Source organism: Priceomyces carsonii (assembly GCF_900007245.1).
Source record: "Priceomyces carsonii strain CBS4050 genome assembly, scaffold: Debaryomyces_carsonii_scaffold_4, whole genome shotgun sequence".
NCBI classification, from domain to species: Eukaryota; Fungi; Ascomycota; class Pichiomycetes; order Serinales; family Debaryomycetaceae; genus Priceomyces; species Priceomyces carsonii.
In genome coordinates this window covers 111383-129654 of record NW_026946677.1, presented here as the reverse complement: position 1 = coordinate 129654, position 18272 = coordinate 111383, and the positions used below count along the sequence as shown (strand labels likewise).

Sequence of the window (18272 nt, the reverse complement as noted above, 5' to 3'; positions counted from 1 at the left end):
TTAGACCTTAGCATCGAAAGTGTGGACAGTTTATAACTACCCCAGTATAATAATGAGCCTGATCAAAGATTCATGAAATATGTTTCTCAGTCAACCTTACACATTTCTTACATCTTTCTTGTTTCTGAGCCTTGTATGTGTTTCTCTAGTGCCATTCGCGGCTGCAATTTTTGAGTTGAAATAGCGATTAAGCTTTTATCGAGGGGTTCCAACAATACCTTTAGATTCGATTTGTTCATTTTTTTAGGATATTTGGTTTCTCCTGGATTATTTCAATTCTCAAAATGGCAATAAAGTATGTGGTCACTCGATATAATGTCTAGCTTGCAAATTCATGCGTCAATACTTAAACATGAATGCAAGCCAATAATTCGAGTGTCACCTGAACTACAGGAAGAATGTTGGTAACTAAATTAATAGTCTTCTCCATCTTTTTCAGGTTTCTCTCAGGAGCTTCTCTCGAGACTATATACAAAAGAGAAATAAAGAAGCCTTCCTTAGACCCTTTTTATGTTCCACCTAAAGGTTACGAGAAATACAAAAATGGGCATATACTAAAGCACAGGGTCGTTGAAGATTTCGGATTTTTCAAGATTCCAGTTAAAGCCAAAGAAGCACACCAGTATCTTGTCCGTTCTGAAGATAGTATGGGAAATCCTAATGCTATTGTTACAAGTCTATTCGTCCCTTATGATGCAGATCCAAGCATGCTTGTTTCTTACCATATTGCTCAGGATTCATCGGACGCAGATTGTGCAATATCATACGGTTTACAATTGAACACAACTTGGGAAACTTGGGTGATGCCGCAGCTTGAGGAAGCTGTATTTCAGACTTTTTTATATGAAGGTTACTATGTGGTAGTTCCTGACCATGAGGGGCCCAAGGCAAGCTTTGGAGTAGGTAGGCAATCTGGACACGCCGCGCTTGATTCGATAAGGGCCGTCTTGAGCACAGGAAATACAACAAAGATTGACAGTAAAGCTAGAGTTGCCATGTGGGGATATTCTGGAGGATCTCACCCTGGAACCTGGGGTACCTACTTACATTCAACTTATGCTCCTGAAATTAATTTGGTTGGTGCGGCAATGGGTGGAGTTATAGTGAATTTATATGATATTCTTAAAGTGAATATAGATACTCCGACAGCAGGTTTAGTTATGGCAGGGCTTAGTGGACTAGCAAATGAATACAGTGCTGTAAAAAAATTATTAAAAGAAAACTTTAAAAGTAATAAACTAGGTGATGAATTTTTCGAGGTTAACAAAAAATGTTTGATTCCATACATATTCAAATATGCTTTTAAGAATATTGACGACTATATCAAACTGGCTTGGGAAGTTATAAATTCGCCTGCAGCGAAACCATATGCGGATGCGCAGAATATTCTTCTTCAGAATGGAACTACAAAAGTACCCATTTACCTATATAATGCAGTAGGAGACCAAATAATTCCCGTTAATGATACCAACAAATTTTATGAGCGTCTTTGTTCTGGAGGAGCTACCGTTGAGTATCGAGAAAGTCTTTTTGGTGGGCATATCACTGAGTGGGCACTTGGGTCTGGAAGTGCACTAGAATGGGTAAAGGATAGACTTAAAGGTGTCCATATGACTCAAGGTTGCAAGAAATATCAGGTCGAGAGCAACGCTTTGACTGAAACTGGTATATCTGGATTGAGTGAGATATTTGGTAATATCTTATCATCTGCACTAGGTGAGGAGACCGGTCCAAAGTAAAAACCTTTTTAGATTTAGATGATTATTTTATAAGCTTTTATCAGAATTCAAAGAATACCGTCAATTTTCAACAGGCTGCAAAAACTAAGTCCGCTAATCAAAATTTTTTTGTAAAAATGCAAAAAAATCATAATTAGTTACATCGAGCAGCGGGACATTTAAAGACTCAAGTAATAACTCTAAATAATGATATGTGATTCATACATCAAAGCGCATCAAAAGCCAATAAGTGCTAAGCTAAAGAAGGAATATCAATTATATCTTCTTATAGGCAACAAATGCCAACGCGATTTTGACAAACGCCAGTAAGATTCTCGTCATTGAAAGGGATATTTTTAATTCATTTGATTTATAATCAACAGATAATAGAAACAAAAGTAACTTTCGCAGTATTAAGCTGACTTAACATAAGAGAGATGGTTAGGCTCGTTGCGATGTCAAATTAATGAAAATGATTGATTTTACACTACTTTAAGTGATGATGGGATCATGAACCTGTATATCAATAGGCAGTGTGATGTCAGTATGACTAAAATTACTAATCTACAATAAAAGCACCTTTCGTTACTTTAACTTAGTGACAAACCCTGAGGCAAGATAGATGAAAACACCCCAAGGTAAATAGGCAACACCGAAGATAAAATTCGAAGAATTTTCTCAAGAGCTTTGGGGTATCTGCTTGCAGTTGAAGTCGCATTGGATGCTTCGAGACGCCTTATTGTAAACCAGCAGTCTGCACCCTATATGCATCAAATGTGGTTTTAGTTGTGTTTCGGACAAAGAATATCTAGCTGGCTGGCTAAACCTTGCATCTTAATAGTTTATTTGTCACTATAAAGAGTGGCAAAAAAAAAGGATAGTCCCTACGACCTAGTCATTATATCGAAAGGTAATAACGAATAGGTACCGGCTTCTATTTACAGAATTGCGTTATATATGCACGGCGGTATCCCGTCCTCCTAATATTCTAAGGAAGAATTCGGAAAAATTTTGAGCGAAGCGTTTTCGATAGGCGCAGGTGCAGGGATGATGACGTTTATCGGCAAAGGAGTGGCTTACCTGTCTCCGAAGCGAGAGAATATTCCCTAATCCTGCATTTTGTAGCAAACAAGTCTTTGGTTGCTCCTAATTATGCATTATGTCTCAGACAGAGAGGATGTTGTGTGCCCACTATCATCCATAGGTAGCTCTGGTTTTCCGCCAGTTGTATTAAATATGTTTTGGTCCGATAAATTTAGAGAGGTGAAACTAATATATTAGAAATGTCGGATAGTGAAGCCAAAGACACATCTTTGGAGCATAAAGAGGCAGTGGGAAGCTCTCTGAGCTCTTCAAAAACACTTAATAATGGAACTGATACTCCTGTAGAGCGTCCAAAGGTGAGGGTAGAACCAAACACAGAATCGAGGGCTGCAGTTCCTCGTTTAAATAGTCAAATGAGAATGGATAGTAAAGTGACCATTCGCAGAAAGAAATCTAGGTTACCTGGTAAACTACTTGATGACGGAAGACGTGTGCTTAAGGAGAAAGAGTGTTACGACAAACTTGGGTTTTCTTTTCCATGGTGGAAAAAATGGATGATTTTAACCGTTGTATTCTGGGTTCAAATGTCGATGAACTTCAATACAAGTGTTTATCCGTATGCTATCCCGTTGATTGCAGAAGAGTTTAGTGTTAGCCAACAAGCTGCTCGTGTATCACAGATGGTTTTCCTTGTGGCATATGCCTTTGGATGTGAACTTTGGGCTCCTTGGAGTGAAGAATATGGTAGATGGCCCATAATGCAAATGAGTTTGTTTCTTGTTAACATCTGGCAAATTTTAGGTGGATTAGCGCCTAACTTTGGCTCAGTTATTGTTGCACGTTTCTTGGGTGGTCTTTCTTCAGCAGGAGGCTCAGTAACATTAGGAATGACTGCTGATATGTGGGAGGCCAATGATCAAGGGTTTGCGATTGCATATGTTGTTTTATCATCTGTTGGAGGAACTAGTATTGGACCAATTTTTGGTGGTTTGATGGAAACTTATCTTAGTTGGCACTGGAGTTTTTGGATTCAGTTGATCTTTGGTGGTGTTGTTCAGATAGCTCACTTTTTCTTGGTTTCGGAAACAAGGGCGACGATATTAGTGGATCGTGAAGCAAAACGTCGTCGTAAATCTGGAGAAGATGACAATATTTGGGGACCTGAGGAAGTAAAGGAAAATCGTTTATCACCAAAAGAAATCTTGCGTATATGGCGTCGTCCTTTTGAAATGTTTTTAAAGGAACCGATTGTTCTTTGCTTATCTCTTCTCTCTGGGTTTTCGGATGCCTTGATTTTCATTTGCATGGACTCGTTCACTTTAGTTTTCGCTCAATGGAACTTCTCGACTATTGCTACAGGTTTAACATTCGTTGCAGTGGTAGTTGGTTACTTGATTGCCTATTGTGTACACATGCCAGATATATATCGACAAAGGCATATTATAAAAACTGAGGGTGACGATGCAAGGCTAGCAGAGAGAAGATTATTACTTCTTTTATACATTGCACCATTGGAAACGATAGGTTTGTTTGGATTTGCTTGGACTTCTATGGGACCACATTATAATCCCTGGATTGCACCGTTGATTTTCGCCTGTTGCATTGCTATCGCTAATTATAGTATCTACATGTCGACTATTGATTATATGGTTGCGGCTTATGGTCCATATTCCGCGTCTGCAACGGGAGGAAATGGGTTTGCCCGTGATTTACTTTCAGGTGTCTCTGCGATGTATTCTACGCCAATGTATACCAACATTGGTCACAAGCGTCATCTCCAGTGGGCCAGTACAATCCTTGGCTGTATCGCTATAATTGTTGCATTGCCTATTTATGTATTTTACTGGAAGGGACCATACATTAGAGATAAAAGTAAGTTCGCTCAGACTTTAGCTGCTGATCGTAAGTTGACAGATATTGGAAGTGACAGTGAAGAAGAAGTTGAAGTGACTGAGGAAGAGGCAGAAAAAGAAGCTGCTGCCCGCAGGGAACAAGAAATGGCAAATAAAGTTTAGAATTAGAAAAAATTAAACCTTAGACTAGAGCATATATATCAAGCATTTAGAATCATATACATTGATAAAGTCAAATTTTGGACTGATGATATGACATAATGAGATACTTCTTTCTTAACTTTCTTTTGGATACTCTAAAAGAATTACCATCAAATAGATTCTCACAGAGGTTCGAGTTTTTGACGGATAACAGAGTGCCGGACAGTGTGCACATTGTTCTGATAAGAAATTATCTTGAACGCCAGGGTTTATAGATAGACCAAAGGCAGCGCAGACTAAGAGGTCATGTGTACCAATATGAGAGCTACCTTTGACAAGTATAAGGTTAGCTAATGTATATATAAGAAAATCAAATTGAAGCTATTCTTTCCTATAATTACTAAAAAAGCTTTCGCATGACGGGGTCTCCTCTCCTTTTCTTTTTCTTAGCCACTAATCCCGGTTGAAACGGATTCTTTTCGCAAGATATAGTAGAATTAAACGTGGAAGGCCTATCAAGGAGTTCTCGAATTTTCATTCTCCAAAAGAGAACTACCGCAAAACTGCCCGGAAGTGTTATTTAATTGAAAATTATAGCGAAGAATGTGAAATAAAAATTAAGGTATTCAACTATGAGAGGAATAGTATTTCATGGAAAAGGAGATATAAGGTACGAGGAGTCGTATCCTGAACCACAAATTCAAAATGCAGATGAAGTCAAATTAAAGGTATCATATTGCGGGATATGTGGCAGTGATTTACATGAATATTTAGATGGCCCAATTTTCTTTAAGGATGCAAGAAATGAGGTATCGAACAAGCCCAACGTTCAATGTATGGGACACGAGATGTCTGGTGAAATTGTTGAGATTGGTTCTAACGTAAAGAGTTTGAAGGTGGGTGATAAGGTTGTAGTTGATGCTACGGGTACCTGTCTCGATAGAGTCAGGTTTCCAGGCACCCCAAACTTCAAAAACAAGCCGTGCGGATCTTGTGCCGATGGAATTTACAATGCTTGTGATCATATTGGATTCACCGGATTAGGCTTTGCAGATGGTGGTTTTGCAGACTACTGCGTTGTTGGTGAGAGTCATGCCATTAGATACCCAGATACAATTCCGGATGATGTTGCAGCTCTAACAGAACCATTGGCAGTCGCATGGCATGCTGTGAGAACATCTCATATTGATTCAAAGGGATCCGCATTGGTATTGGGTGCAGGGCCTATTGGTTTGGGTACTATCTTTGCCTTGAAGGGTCACCAAGTTCAAAAGATAGTTGTTGTTGAACCATCCTTGGCTAGAAGAAACTTGGCCCGTAAGTTTGGCGTTGAGGTATTTGATCCATCAGGATTCAATTCTGTCGAAGAGACTGTTACTCAATTAAGGAAGTTGTCGAATAACGGTTATGGGTTTTCTCACAGTTACGATTGTTCAGGAATACCTGCTACATTTAATATGTCTGTACAAGCTTTGAAAGCAAATGGTGTCTCGACTAATTTGGCAATTTGGCCACACAAAGCTATAAATTTCTTCCCGATGGATCTCACTCTTCATGAGAAATACCTCACAGGCTCCATGTGCTATGTCAGAAAAGATTTTGAAGAAGTCATACAGGCATATGAACAGGGACTATTAAATCCCCATGAAGTATCAGAATTGATCACTTCGGTTATACCTTTAAAGGATGGAATTGAGAAAGGCTTTAAGGAACTAGTCTTTCATAAAGATAAGCACATCAAGATTTTATTTGCCGTTAATGGGAAAGTGTAGCGCTTCAGAAATACAATTGAACGTTTACTTTATAATAGGCCGAACTTATAAGTTTATCTTTGTAATCAAATAATATATGAGTAATTATGACCCTATTCAATCAAATGCTTTCGAAACTTCGAAACTTAAAACGCTTGTTTAAGCATTTCTACAAGTGATACATCTACACTCTTTCTTTCATCACCGAAACCACGGTCTGTTTCCGAATACGTAACCATATCCAACCTGATGCCTGTATTTCATATTAGCAAGTAGGGAGCGACATGGCAAAACAAATTTCAATTTCAATTTTAATTTTTGAAATAGGTAACGCATTCCCAATTTGCGGCACTTTAGCATCAAGCTTCTATCTAGTACTGTCTGAGGGTAATATATCTTACTAAGCCATTTGAAAAGACTTTAACAAAACACATACTTTACAGCTCTTTTATGTAGCTGTAAAGTCAAAATAAAGATGTGTATAGTTATTTTTTGACCTACAAAATACACACACTTACTCTTCCAGGAGGTAAGATAAAGACCTAATTATTCACAAGAAGACTTCCACTCTACGTTGCATATGTTTTATAGCTCACTGAACCCAGGTGATGGAGATGTAATCAAAAGGTTCCGAGCGCGAACAATTTTATATCAAGGGCCTCGTAAAATTATATATGCAGGATGACATTATGACTATTAATACACTTCAATAGATGAGACCGCCCACACAGCTTTTTTGAGATTTTTGTTAAACAACAAGTTCTTACTAGTGAAAGTATGATTCTTTCGTTAAAATACTTAACCTTGGGGTTATATTTGTCCCTTTGTAGGGCTATTATAATAGACAGTCAAAAAAGCGGAAATTTTCTGGTGCTGTTTCAAATTTTTTATGATGACGAGGGTGAGTATTTCATGGCCGGTGAGGATATGTCTTTTAGCGTTAAGGATTGCCAAAATGACGATGTGTGTCCAAAAATATCACCTGTTGGTAACGTTGGTGACTTTTTCCTGAAAGTTAATTCTTATGACTTCTTTAAGTCTGCATTGGAAATGAACAAAAATTCCTTCAGTGAAAACTTGAATCAAACTGGTGGCTTCTTTCATTCATGGCAATTTGATGACAAGGGAAATCGATTACATTCATTTCATTTCGATCATAAATATAAATTAATTATTGTTGTGCCTTGTTATCTATTCAGTATCATACTTTGCACGTTCCTTTACTATGCCAAACGAGAAACATTAGTGAAAATGAACTTTAAGATGAATAACATATCTAAGCTACTTTTGAAGTATGCCACATTAAAGATAATCGTCTCACTGCTATATCTAATGCTGCTAGTATTATTTGACGATCATGGAATCAATATTTTTGGTAGCAAAAGTTTATTGTTAGTATTCTGCTTTTTAAACTATGTTTTGCTTTTGCTTGGATATGCTTTGGTTATCTTATTTGTTGCTGGATACTACACAATTTTCTTCACATTTACGAACTGTAAAAAAGTATTAATCAATGTCACTGTATTAGTACTTCTTCAAGGAATATTTTTACTTCCAATGCTAATTAATCAGTGTAATATGATAATGCACACCAACATTCCTTACTTTGGCGAGAACATGATATTTAGGGTCCTTTATATCATATGGAGGATCGTAATGGCCATCAACATTTTGTGTCTAGCTTATTACACGTATATAGGAAAATCCAATAAGGACCGAAAATTCCTTATTTCATGTTGCATAATCGGAGGCGGTTATCTATTGAATCCTTTTATTATTGTTCCTGAAGGTGGAGGTCAATTATTATATTTTTTGAAAAAGAGCTTTATTTTATCAGAGCTGCTTTTCGATAATGATTGGACGGATGGTATCCATATCCCCGAAGTTATTGAACTCTTAATTATTGCGTCACTTATGTACATTTGGAGAGATAAGTATGTCGAAGATGATGAACTCGAATACAAGGAATCGAGTTTGTATGAAACTTAAGACTTCACTTTGGTTCCAATTTTTTCTCTCAAATTGAACCCTCTTGGGAGAGATAGGTGAATTGAAATAACCTTGATGCTACTTATTTTAGGTGATTCTTGACAGGCTCTTAATGGAGGCAGTATCAGTTCAACTAACGTCTCAGAAGACTATACTGATACCCTTGTTCCCCAGTGGTCAGATTTTTTTTTTTTTTTTTTTTTATTTATTTTTCCTTTGAGTAAGTCATCATACAGATATATGGGCTATTCAACTTTCTTTACGGTAAGTTTTCTATTTTTTCCAACCTTCTATTCTAGTATCAGGATCATTCGTATTATTTTCTATTCCTTTCAGCTAGTGTGACAACTTTACTTGATGAGGTTATTAATTAAAGAGGCTCACGAAAGCTAGTAGATCCTAAGCAGTACATTTAGGGTTGATCATTTCATCTTTTTTCTCAAGGATTCCTTCCATATTTTTTTTTAAGGAAGCATCTCCGGTTATAGGATCTGTCAAGGATGGTGTTAGGGTCTTGTTCTAACAAAATCTCAATAGAATAGATATAAAAAAATATAATTTCAAATAAAATTGACAGATATTCGCAAGTTATCAAATGAGCAATGATACGCCTTTTACTGATGATGTAATGCGATATTGCAAAATTTTACAATTCCTTTTTCAATGTAATGAAGATTACTAATTACAATGCTCCCAATTCTTAAATATTCAAGAGTCAAGGGAATTATCATATTATTTTTCTGCACTAAGTTAAGTTCATATTAAAATTAATTTGTATAGTGTTTTGGAGTCGCGGGCCTCTTTTCTTACAAGGAACAAAACCTTGACGTGACTGTGTTTATGATTGATTAATTAATTCTTAAAGGATATTCCATCCTTTTAGAAGATAATCAAAGCGATGAAAAGTGAACTTGGTGTAGTTCTAATAATAGGTACGTAAACCTTAATAATTTCTTCAAAATCTATTTTACTAAGAATGTATATACATAGAGCTATCATATGCGTGTTATTCGAGCAACACGAGAAGCGTCTGAGCATCTTACTTAAAATCACAAAGAAACAATAAAAGATGTTCTTTTCCAGCGCACATATTAGAGAACCTCTATGCGTTAAGGGCTATGCAGGCCGTACAGCGCACAAAAAAATGCTGCATAATTTGATATCAGCCCCCGTGCCAAAGATGGAAAGCGCAGATGATCATCACCAGATACCAAATATTTACTTCCATTAGAGCAAAGAATTCACAAATTTCAAGAATACTGAATAAGAAAAGAAAACAAATTGGTATTTAACATTGAGCACATCACTTTTATGAATCTATATTTCCAAACTTAACTGGAGTTGGTTCAAATCCAGCTGGCAAAAATGACAGACTTATGGTGATGAACTAGAAGGAGGTAATACGGGGCCCCACCCACATCAAAGAAATGTAAGCCATACTTGTTTAATAGAAAACTGATACCTATTTCAAATTAAGATATGATAGTGTAAAATACAAACACAATATGAAACTTTTATATCATATTTTTTCTTTTTCCAAATACGGTTTCATATTCTTTTCTTATCATAGTTTTCTAAATTATACACAAGTTAAGTAGATTCTAAATAGGACCCTATGGCACGCACTGTATTCAAACTCCTATCTTGATCTCTGAAAGAGAGATAAATTAAATTACGAGATTAAAAAATCTTTAAACTCTAAGGTTTACTCAATAGCTCGTTTTCCTAGTATTCCACGGAAGATTTTTGCCAATGAATGTCGCCCATCCCAAAGTGGGAAAAGTCCAATAATAATGAGTGCCATGTACACCCAAACCAAACCCATAACGGTCCAACCTCGGAAATATTCAATTGACCAGATCCAGTCACGGTAAAGTGGCAACGGCCAAACGACCCAGGTGATAATGAGCACAAAGATCGAAGCTCCAAGGACAATTTTTCTGTATAAGTCGATAAGACGTACTTCTTCTTGAGTATACGTGATACCCCTTCCCTCATACAGCAAGTTATCAATTTCTCTAGATTCATCAACAGCTTCTCCTTTCTCTTCGTCGAAAACTTTTTCTTTTGAAGCAGCTTCGACAATTTCCGAAGAAATCTCCAGACTCTTTTCATCGACAATCAATTGAGACTCTGCATTTAATTTTCCCCAGTCAAACTTAGAGGGCTTTAACAAACTGATTACCACACTAAGAATTCCAGGAAGAAGGAGAGTGGTTAGACCTCCATACATACAAGGCAATTGTTGTCCCGTAGTGAGAATTGTCACAGACCCGTAGAGCTTCCAGGCAGTAACCAACCAAATGGCCAATCCACTCAACATTCCGACTATAGGTGATATTATAAACGCCAATTTAGTTTGACCATCCCAGGTAATTAATAAAATCATTGGAATAACACCAGGACAAATTAACATCGAATAAAAGTAACCCAACCATGTCATATCGACTCCAACATAATGGAGCATTACGCTGAAACCAGCGCTAAATAAACCAAAGAAGACAACACCTGCATGAGATACATTGATAAGCTGTTTATCTGTAGCATGAGGTTTGAAATATTTTCTATAAATGTCAAAAGAAATAATAGAACTAACAGAAATCATTTGAGCACTTACTGTAGATGTCACAGCAAGATAAATGATCAAAAGAAGTGCCCCGAGTCCACCATTTCCCATTAGAGCCTTGGTTGTATATACAAGTCCTAGACCAGAATTAATCTCGTAAGAACTCATTTTGTCTGGGTAAGTTGGAAAGATTGGATTATCTTCTATAATGACATTCCCCAACCCAACTATCGTTCCTAAGGGCCAAACATTAGCAAATATGGTAAAGGCAGCAAGAAGATATCCTGGAACAGAGGCTCGTACGTCGGCACTGAAAGACTTCTGCCAAAAGGAAGAATCCATAACTGTTAATCCAAAATCACCTACGGCATGAATAATTCCAAAATAGATTGCGCCTTGAGACTTTCCAGTTAAATAAGATCCTTGATAATTTCCTGCAATATAAGTGGCTGTTCCAGCAAGTTCTTTTTCACGAATCAGATTATAAATACCGTCAATTCCTCCTAAATGCTCACTAACGAGAGCTTTTGTACATATATAGCATAAAACGATAAGAACAACGAGAGAATGAATGTAATCCGTAAGAAACGTGCTTTTCAACCCCCCAACTGCTGTGTAAAGCAATACTCCAAATGGTATCAACATTGTTGCAGCCACAATATGTAGATCGCTACAGATTGCAGAAATGGCTCCAGCAGCCCCCAAAATCATCGACGAGGAACTAAGAAGGTTATTAACTAGACAAAGAAACATGTAAAGAACATGCCCTGATCGGCCATAACGTAATTCCACAATTTCGAGACATGTATGTCCCGTGGGTATCTTCTTTTTCGCCTCAATTCCTAGAAGGCCCATGACACAGATCTGCACCGCTAAACCAGCTCCGTACCAATACGATGCTTGGACCCCGTAGAGGTATACCATTGTAGAGCACCAAAGAAGCTCGGTTGCCCAAGTCCAGGAAGAGTATACCGCTGAAGCAGTGAGTCCAACCCCCACAGTTCGGTTTGCAACCATGAACATTTCAGTAGATTGAGAATTTTCATGAAGATATTTGCCCATTAGGCGAGTGGCTATGACGATTCCAATAGCGAAAAAGCCACCAACTCCGACAAGAACACCATAGCCAGCTCCTTGGTTTAGTAATTGAACTACCATATTGTATTGAAGATTCAATGACTCGACTATGCAATAAGTAACAAGCAAGTTCAAAAGTATAAATATATTTAGCCTAAAAATACATTACATCAAATTCATATGCTCTTTCTTGTTCCTTTACTTATAGATCTAATTTCTCTTCGCTTCAAAGAGGAAATCAAACAATAGCTATCATAATAACTTTAACCACACTTTGAGCCACATTTTGAACCACATTTGATTTTCGCTAATTTAATAATTAACTTCTAATTAGTCTAATACCAAATGTTCTATGGGCAGCACATTGTTCTCGAGTAAAAAATAATCTAGCTGAAGACGCACATGTTGTAAGATCTTTAAGCGAACTGTGGCGAAAAAATTGCGAAACAAAAGAAAACCGATGAGCCTTGCTCAAAATAGGTACTTGGGATCACATGAATCGTGTACTTCCTTTGAGAGTGACAACTTTTGATGAAATTCATTGCTTAAGGTTGGTCAATTTAGCGAAACAAATATAATATATATTTAGAAACCTTCGCTTATCCTCTTCAAAGCTAAGTGCAATAAACCCGATAAAACCTATATATTACTAGCAATTGAGGAGGCTCTTTATTGGTGCTGTTCGATAAAGATCCTGGGGCGGTGGATTCCATCTATGTTTGGGGTGTCACGCAGACTTTCTTTTTTATTCTAGTTTTTTCTATTTGAATCGGAGAATTCAACGGGTGCTGTACCTGTCAAAAAACTCGGCGTTAGGGTCTTGTTCTGCAGGAGATGTAAAAAGAAACAAAAATAATACTTTTTAAGTAAAATTGATTTGTATCGTTACACGTAAGGCTACATGAGCATAATATACGACAACCATTGGGATATAATCTCCTAAATTTTCGAAGACTAACTGTTTGTCTCGGCAACTCTCCTCGAGTCAAATTCATTTAATAATGATGATATGAGACATTGGAACAAAATGCAGTTTTATCTGATAATGCAATGAATAATACAAAGAGCCGTTGAAAATGCCTCAGCGAACTCTTGGCAATTTTATTATTTGAAAGTATCTGAATTTTCAGATTTTCGTTATTGAAAAGCCACACATTTCCAAATTGGAATTAGCAAATTTGAGCTGCTGTTTTACGACTTGAAAATGTGGCTCTATTTCATGGTCTTTTATTCATTTGGAACTCCATTCAAGTAATTAGACGGAGCATTGAAAATATGACTATGATATGACGTGAGCCAATTATAGAATTAGTTTAAATTACTTCAATAGAAAAAATCCCCAACTTCATTAAATTTTTTAACTTACTACTTTAAGTCATTTCAGATAAAGAGTAAAATTGGTACATTAGATATGACTAAGGAACAAACTGGACGTAAGAAACTTATCATCAATGCATTTGATATGGGCTGTATTGGATTGCAAAATCCGGGATTGTGGACGCATCCGGATGATCATAAAGCTTCTGGTTATAAATCAATTGATTACTGGGTTAATTTAGCTAAGTTATTGGAGAAAGGTAAATTCAATGCAGTATTTTTGGCGGATGTTTTAGGAGGTTATGATGTCTACAATGGCCCTAAGAACATAGCACCGGCAGCAAGATCGGCTGCCCAATGGCCGGTAAATGAACCAAGTGCCGTTGTAGCTGCGATGGCTGCTGTGACAAAGCATCTTTCATTTGGAATCACATTCAGCACAATCAGTGAAGAGCCATTCCATTTGGCCAGAAGGCTTGCTACATTGGACCATTTGACGAATGGAAGAGTGGGGTGGAATGTTGTGTCTTCTTACTTGGACAGTGCAGCAAGAAATCTCTTGAATGATCAGCCTTTACCAGAACATGACGAAAGATATGTTAGAGCTGCCGAATATATCCAAGTCGTTTATGAATTATTCTTATCATCATGGAGAGATGATGCGGTCTTGAATGATAAAAAGAAGAGAATTTACGCCGATCCAGAAAGAATAAGGGAAATTAATTACGTTGGAAAGTATTTTAAAGTGCCTGGTCCTAACATAACTGAGCCAACGCCTCAAAGATTACCAGTTATTTTACAAGCAGGGACTTCTAAGGCAGGAAAGGAATTTGCTGCCAAAAATGCAGAAGCTATTTTTATCACCACTTTTACACCTGAAGCTTTAAAAATTCAAATCGATGATATAAAAAAGCTAGCAAAAGAGAAATTCAACAGAGAGGAAGGTTCTATTAAATTTCTTCAGCTAGTTACCGTAGTCATAGGAAGCACTTTTGAAGAAGCAGAATCGAAGTACAAGGACTATCGCAACCATGGCGACTTAGAGGGTGCCCAAGCGTTATTTAGTGGCTGGACAGGAATTGATATAGGTCAGTTTAAAGAAGATGATGAATTGAGAGATGTTGGCTCCAATGCAGTCAAAGGCTTTGTTAGTAACTGGACTAAAATTGCTCCAGGAGAACCAAAAGACTTGAAGAAGACCAGAAAATATGTTGCTGAACAGATAACGGTTGGAGGATTAGGGCCTGTCTTCTATGGAACTGCAAAGCAGGTAGCCGATGAAATTGAGAAATGGGTTGATATTTCAGGTGTTGATGGATTTAATTTCACATATGCCGTATCTCCTGGTAGTTTCGAAGAGATTGTTGAATACTTGATTCCTGAGTTACAAACCAGAGGATTAGTATGGGATGACTATCCTGAAAGCCGCGATGAGAATAATACTCAACTCTCATTCAGGGAGCAATTGTTTGGAATAACTAGAGACGATCCAAAGTTTTTACTTCCTTCACATCCAGCGCATAAGCTAAGATGGACACCTCGTCATTCAAAGGATGATTTTGAAAAATATATAGCTTCCTTGGAAAATGAATAATTGAATACGACATCTCAATAAATAGCTCGATATCTAGATGCTAAATAACTATAGTGTTTAAAACCTAAATCAAGTCAGAAGTTGAACTACAAATTTACCCCCAAAAGAACTAGTGGCTTCTAGTTCTTGTAGCGCCTGAGGAACAGACTCGAGTCCCCCACTAAAATGCTTGTATCTAACAGGCTTTATGATGTGCCTATTCAATAACTTAGAAGTTTCTTGAACAAGTTCAGCCCCAAAATCTATGTCCTCATGAAATCTTTTGATAACTAAGTCCTTTATATTTACATCGTGTACGTCTCTGGGCTTTGCAACAACTCCTACGAATTCTGGAATTGAGTCAATTGTATTCCTCTCATCCGTTAAAATACTTATTAGGTCGTACGAGGTTTCCTTCGAAACACAATCCACACCATACTTTATACCAGTTTTGTGCCCAATAGCATCTAAATGCTCAAAAATATCCTTTTTGATATCATCTAAAGATTGATTTCTATCCACAACTTTATCAACTTTAATTTCTTGAGACAAATAGCTTTTATTTTGAAGACTGGATATAACTATGACTTCAAGCCCCAAGTATTTTGCAAGCTGAGCGAGGTACATACCAACCACTGTAGAACCTCCCCAAATTATCAAAACGTTCTTATCCGACATTTTCTCAAGTTTAAGGCCAAAGCTTTTCTTAATTATAATCGATGAGGTGACAAGTCCAACCCCGATGGTAGCACCTTCTATATCAGTAATAAAATCTGGTAGCTGCCACACCAAACTTTTTTTCATGACAGAGTATTCTTGGAAAGTACTTGTTCTATTATCTCTATAGCTGGTGCTCGATATGAACACTCTTTTACCTAAAAGATCTACATTACCATCTCCCTGCATTACAACTACCCCACTGCTCTCTCTGCCATTGATCCAAGGGAAATGATATATTCCGAAACGATATTTTTTGGCTTTCCAATCTATAGGGTTTAAACCAAGGAATTTATTCTTAACTAAAACCTCATCCTCATTGAGCTCAGGGAAGGAATCAAACACATGATGCGCTAGAGGCTTTTCAAAGTCAGATACGACTACAGCTCTAAAACCTTGACTGAGATTCAATTTTTCGGTCATTTTTTCTTGATATACTTCTGTCTTCTGCTTCTTGTTTATGAAGCTTGTCTTTGAAGTGGTGACAATTTGCGCCGTCGGCGATTTAACTGACATTTTGTTTAAAGTGTTCTGTAAAAGTACAAACGAAATAAAAATTTTACGTAAAAGTATGCATTTATTCAAATGAAATTTTTGGAAAGCTGTGGAGTTTTTCCAAAGGGGCTGAAACTATATTGCAACGGTCTTAGGAAAAATCACGGACAAGATAGACGTTATATCGAATGCTGCCACAATATTGCAACTATTGATATTTTTTGACAAGTGCTCGTAACATCACATTATCTGTCAAAAACTGTGGCTGATATAGAAAATATAGGCTTTCTAAGTTCAATGTGGCGCCTTTAGTTCTTGAAATGATCGGATTAAGAATATAAACTAAAGGGAGAACCATAAACTTGTTTTTTTGAAGAATCCTCAGAGCTACAATGACAGTTGATTTCAATATTAAGTCTGTAGCTATTATAGGAGGTGGTCCTGGTGGATTGGCAGCTTTGAACGAATTTTTACACACTACCAAAGAAGGTGTGTCAACATTCAAAGAAAATAAGCAAGCTGCTGAAAGAGCATTCCCTGAAATAGTACTCTTTGAACAGAATTCAAAGCCAGGAGGTGTCTGGTCATCCTTCGATAAAAATTACAATGAGTTTGATTTTCCAACACAAAATATTCTAGATACCGAGAAATATAATAAACCTGGAATTGTCGCTCCAGATTTCAAAGAAGATATCCCAATTGGATTGAAGCTGGAGAACAATATTTCTAACTCTTTAGTTGAAAAGATCACAAAAGAGGAAAAGGCAAGGTATGTCAGCTGGATCTCAAAAAGTGGAGTGTATGACGATTTATTTACCAATATACCTGCGAAGTTCACTCGCTTTTCGTATCTTCCTGATGAGGAAAAGTACCATGATAAAAAAAGGATCATTTATCCTTTCTTGAATCGGAAAGAGCTTTCAAAAAGGATAGAAGATTTGATCGAAAGAGAAGACCTTGCTAAGTATATCAGAACCTTCACGACTGTGGTAAATTTAGAAAAACGGGATGGTAAATGGGAATTGACATTGAGAAAACTCGATATTCAGAAGAGCCAAGTAGAATGGTATAAAGAAACTTTTGATGCTGTGGTGATTGCAAATGGGCATTACAGTATTCCAAACATTCCTCATATTCGTGGTTTGGCGGAGTACAATGAAAAGAATCCAGGAGAATTACTTCATGTGAAATCTTACAGCAATGACAAGATTTTTGAGGGTAAGAAAGTATTATTTGTGGGAGGAAGTATCAGTAGTCTCAACATATTACAATATGCGGTCCCCAGAGCTAAGCAAGTATACATTTCGAAGCGTAGTCCTCACGTTGTGTTTCCTTGGATAGACAAGGCGTCAGAATCTGAGGGAATTATTCCAAAGCCAACAATACAAGAGTTTCTTCCTGACGAAAAAGCCGTTGTGTTCAGCGATGGATCTAAGGAATCTGGCTTTGATCTCATAGTTTTGGCTACCGGATATCACTACCATTTTCCATTCTTGGAAAATGACAAGTATTTGACAGTATCTAATCCTTCTAATTTGAGTCGAGTTTCTGGCCTTTATTTAGATGATTTTTCAATCGAAGATCCAACTCTAGCTGCAATAGGTATCACAATCACCCACTTAAATTTCCACTCAATAGAAGCAAGTGCAGCAGCTATAGCTGGAGTTTGGTCTAATGCCAAGAAGTTACCGTCGAAACATGAACAGTTACTTTGGGTTGATGAAAGATTAAAAAAAACAGGTGATAACTTATTCTTTCACATGTATGAGCCTAGAGGCTTAAAGCCCAACATAGTTGATAAGTTGATTGAATATGCCCCCAGAGATAGAGAGAACCCTCTCGAGCAGGACATAAAAAGTATAGAGGAGCTTGAAGAAAGTTTCGATATTTTAGAATCTCTTTTCTACAAGCTAAAAGAAGGAAAATTGACAGTAAAAGAAACAACTAGCATTTATTAGATTTACACTTTATAGACCTCCTGGGCTCGAGTCAAAAGACCAAGTAGAAAGAGGTTATTTATTTACATTTAGA

The 18272-nt window shown here is 37.1% G+C and overlaps 8 protein-coding genes across 8 annotated transcripts; 6 read left to right on the top strand and 2 right to left on the bottom strand.

Moving 5' to 3' along the window:
- Window positions 1-398: 398 nt before the first annotated feature.
- On the top strand, window positions 399-1739 carry PRCAT00003544001 (uncharacterized protein; the record flags this gene model as incomplete). Its single annotated transcript, XM_062953483.1, has 1 exon — window positions 399-1739. One exon carries the CDS (start codon window positions 399-401, stop codon window positions 1737-1739), a length of 1341 nt encoding a protein of 446 aa, XP_062810281.1.
- A 1262-nt stretch (window positions 1740-3001) lies between these two features.
- PRCAT00003543001 (uncharacterized protein) lies at window positions 3002-4777 on the top strand (the record flags this gene model as incomplete). Its single annotated transcript, XM_062953482.1, has 1 exon — window positions 3002-4777. The coding sequence occupies one exon, from the start codon at window positions 3002-3004 to the stop codon at window positions 4775-4777; it is 1776 nt and encodes a 591-aa protein (XP_062810280.1).
- A 611-nt stretch (window positions 4778-5388) lies between these two features.
- Window positions 5389-6528, top strand: PRCAT00003542001 (2,3-butanediol dehydrogenase; the record flags this gene model as incomplete). The annotated part of the gene is made up of 1 exon (XM_062953481.1): window positions 5389-6528. One exon carries the CDS (start codon window positions 5389-5391, stop codon window positions 6526-6528), a length of 1140 nt encoding a protein of 379 aa, XP_062810279.1.
- Window positions 6529-7284: 756 nt separating this feature from the next.
- PRCAT00003541001 (uncharacterized protein) lies at window positions 7285-8496 on the top strand (the record flags this gene model as incomplete). Its single annotated transcript, XM_062953480.1, has 1 exon — window positions 7285-8496. The coding sequence occupies one exon, from the start codon at window positions 7285-7287 to the stop codon at window positions 8494-8496; it is 1212 nt and encodes a 403-aa protein (XP_062810278.1).
- A 1705-nt stretch (window positions 8497-10201) lies between these two features.
- Window positions 10202-12220, bottom strand: PRCAT00003540001 (sodium:solute symporter family protein; the record flags this gene model as incomplete). The annotated part of the gene is made up of 1 exon (XM_062953479.1): window positions 10202-12220. The coding sequence occupies one exon, from the start codon at window positions 12218-12220 to the stop codon at window positions 10202-10204; it is 2019 nt and encodes a 672-aa protein (XP_062810277.1).
- Window positions 12221-13550: 1330 nt separating this feature from the next.
- On the top strand, window positions 13551-15050 carry PRCAT00003539001 (uncharacterized protein; the record flags this gene model as incomplete). Its single annotated transcript, XM_062953478.1, has 1 exon — window positions 13551-15050. One exon carries the CDS (start codon window positions 13551-13553, stop codon window positions 15048-15050), a length of 1500 nt encoding a protein of 499 aa, XP_062810276.1.
- Window positions 15051-15119: 69 nt separating this feature from the next.
- Window positions 15120-16262, bottom strand: PRCAT00003538001 (uncharacterized protein; the record flags this gene model as incomplete). The annotated part of the gene is made up of 1 exon (XM_062953476.1): window positions 15120-16262. One exon carries the CDS (start codon window positions 16260-16262, stop codon window positions 15120-15122), a length of 1143 nt encoding a protein of 380 aa, XP_062810275.1.
- Window positions 16263-16633: 371 nt separating this feature from the next.
- On the top strand, window positions 16634-18199 carry PRCAT00003537001 (uncharacterized protein; the record flags this gene model as incomplete). The annotated part of the gene is made up of 1 exon (XM_062953475.1): window positions 16634-18199. One exon carries the CDS (start codon window positions 16634-16636, stop codon window positions 18197-18199), a length of 1566 nt encoding a protein of 521 aa, XP_062810274.1.
- Between the last annotated feature and the right edge of the window lie 73 nt (window positions 18200-18272).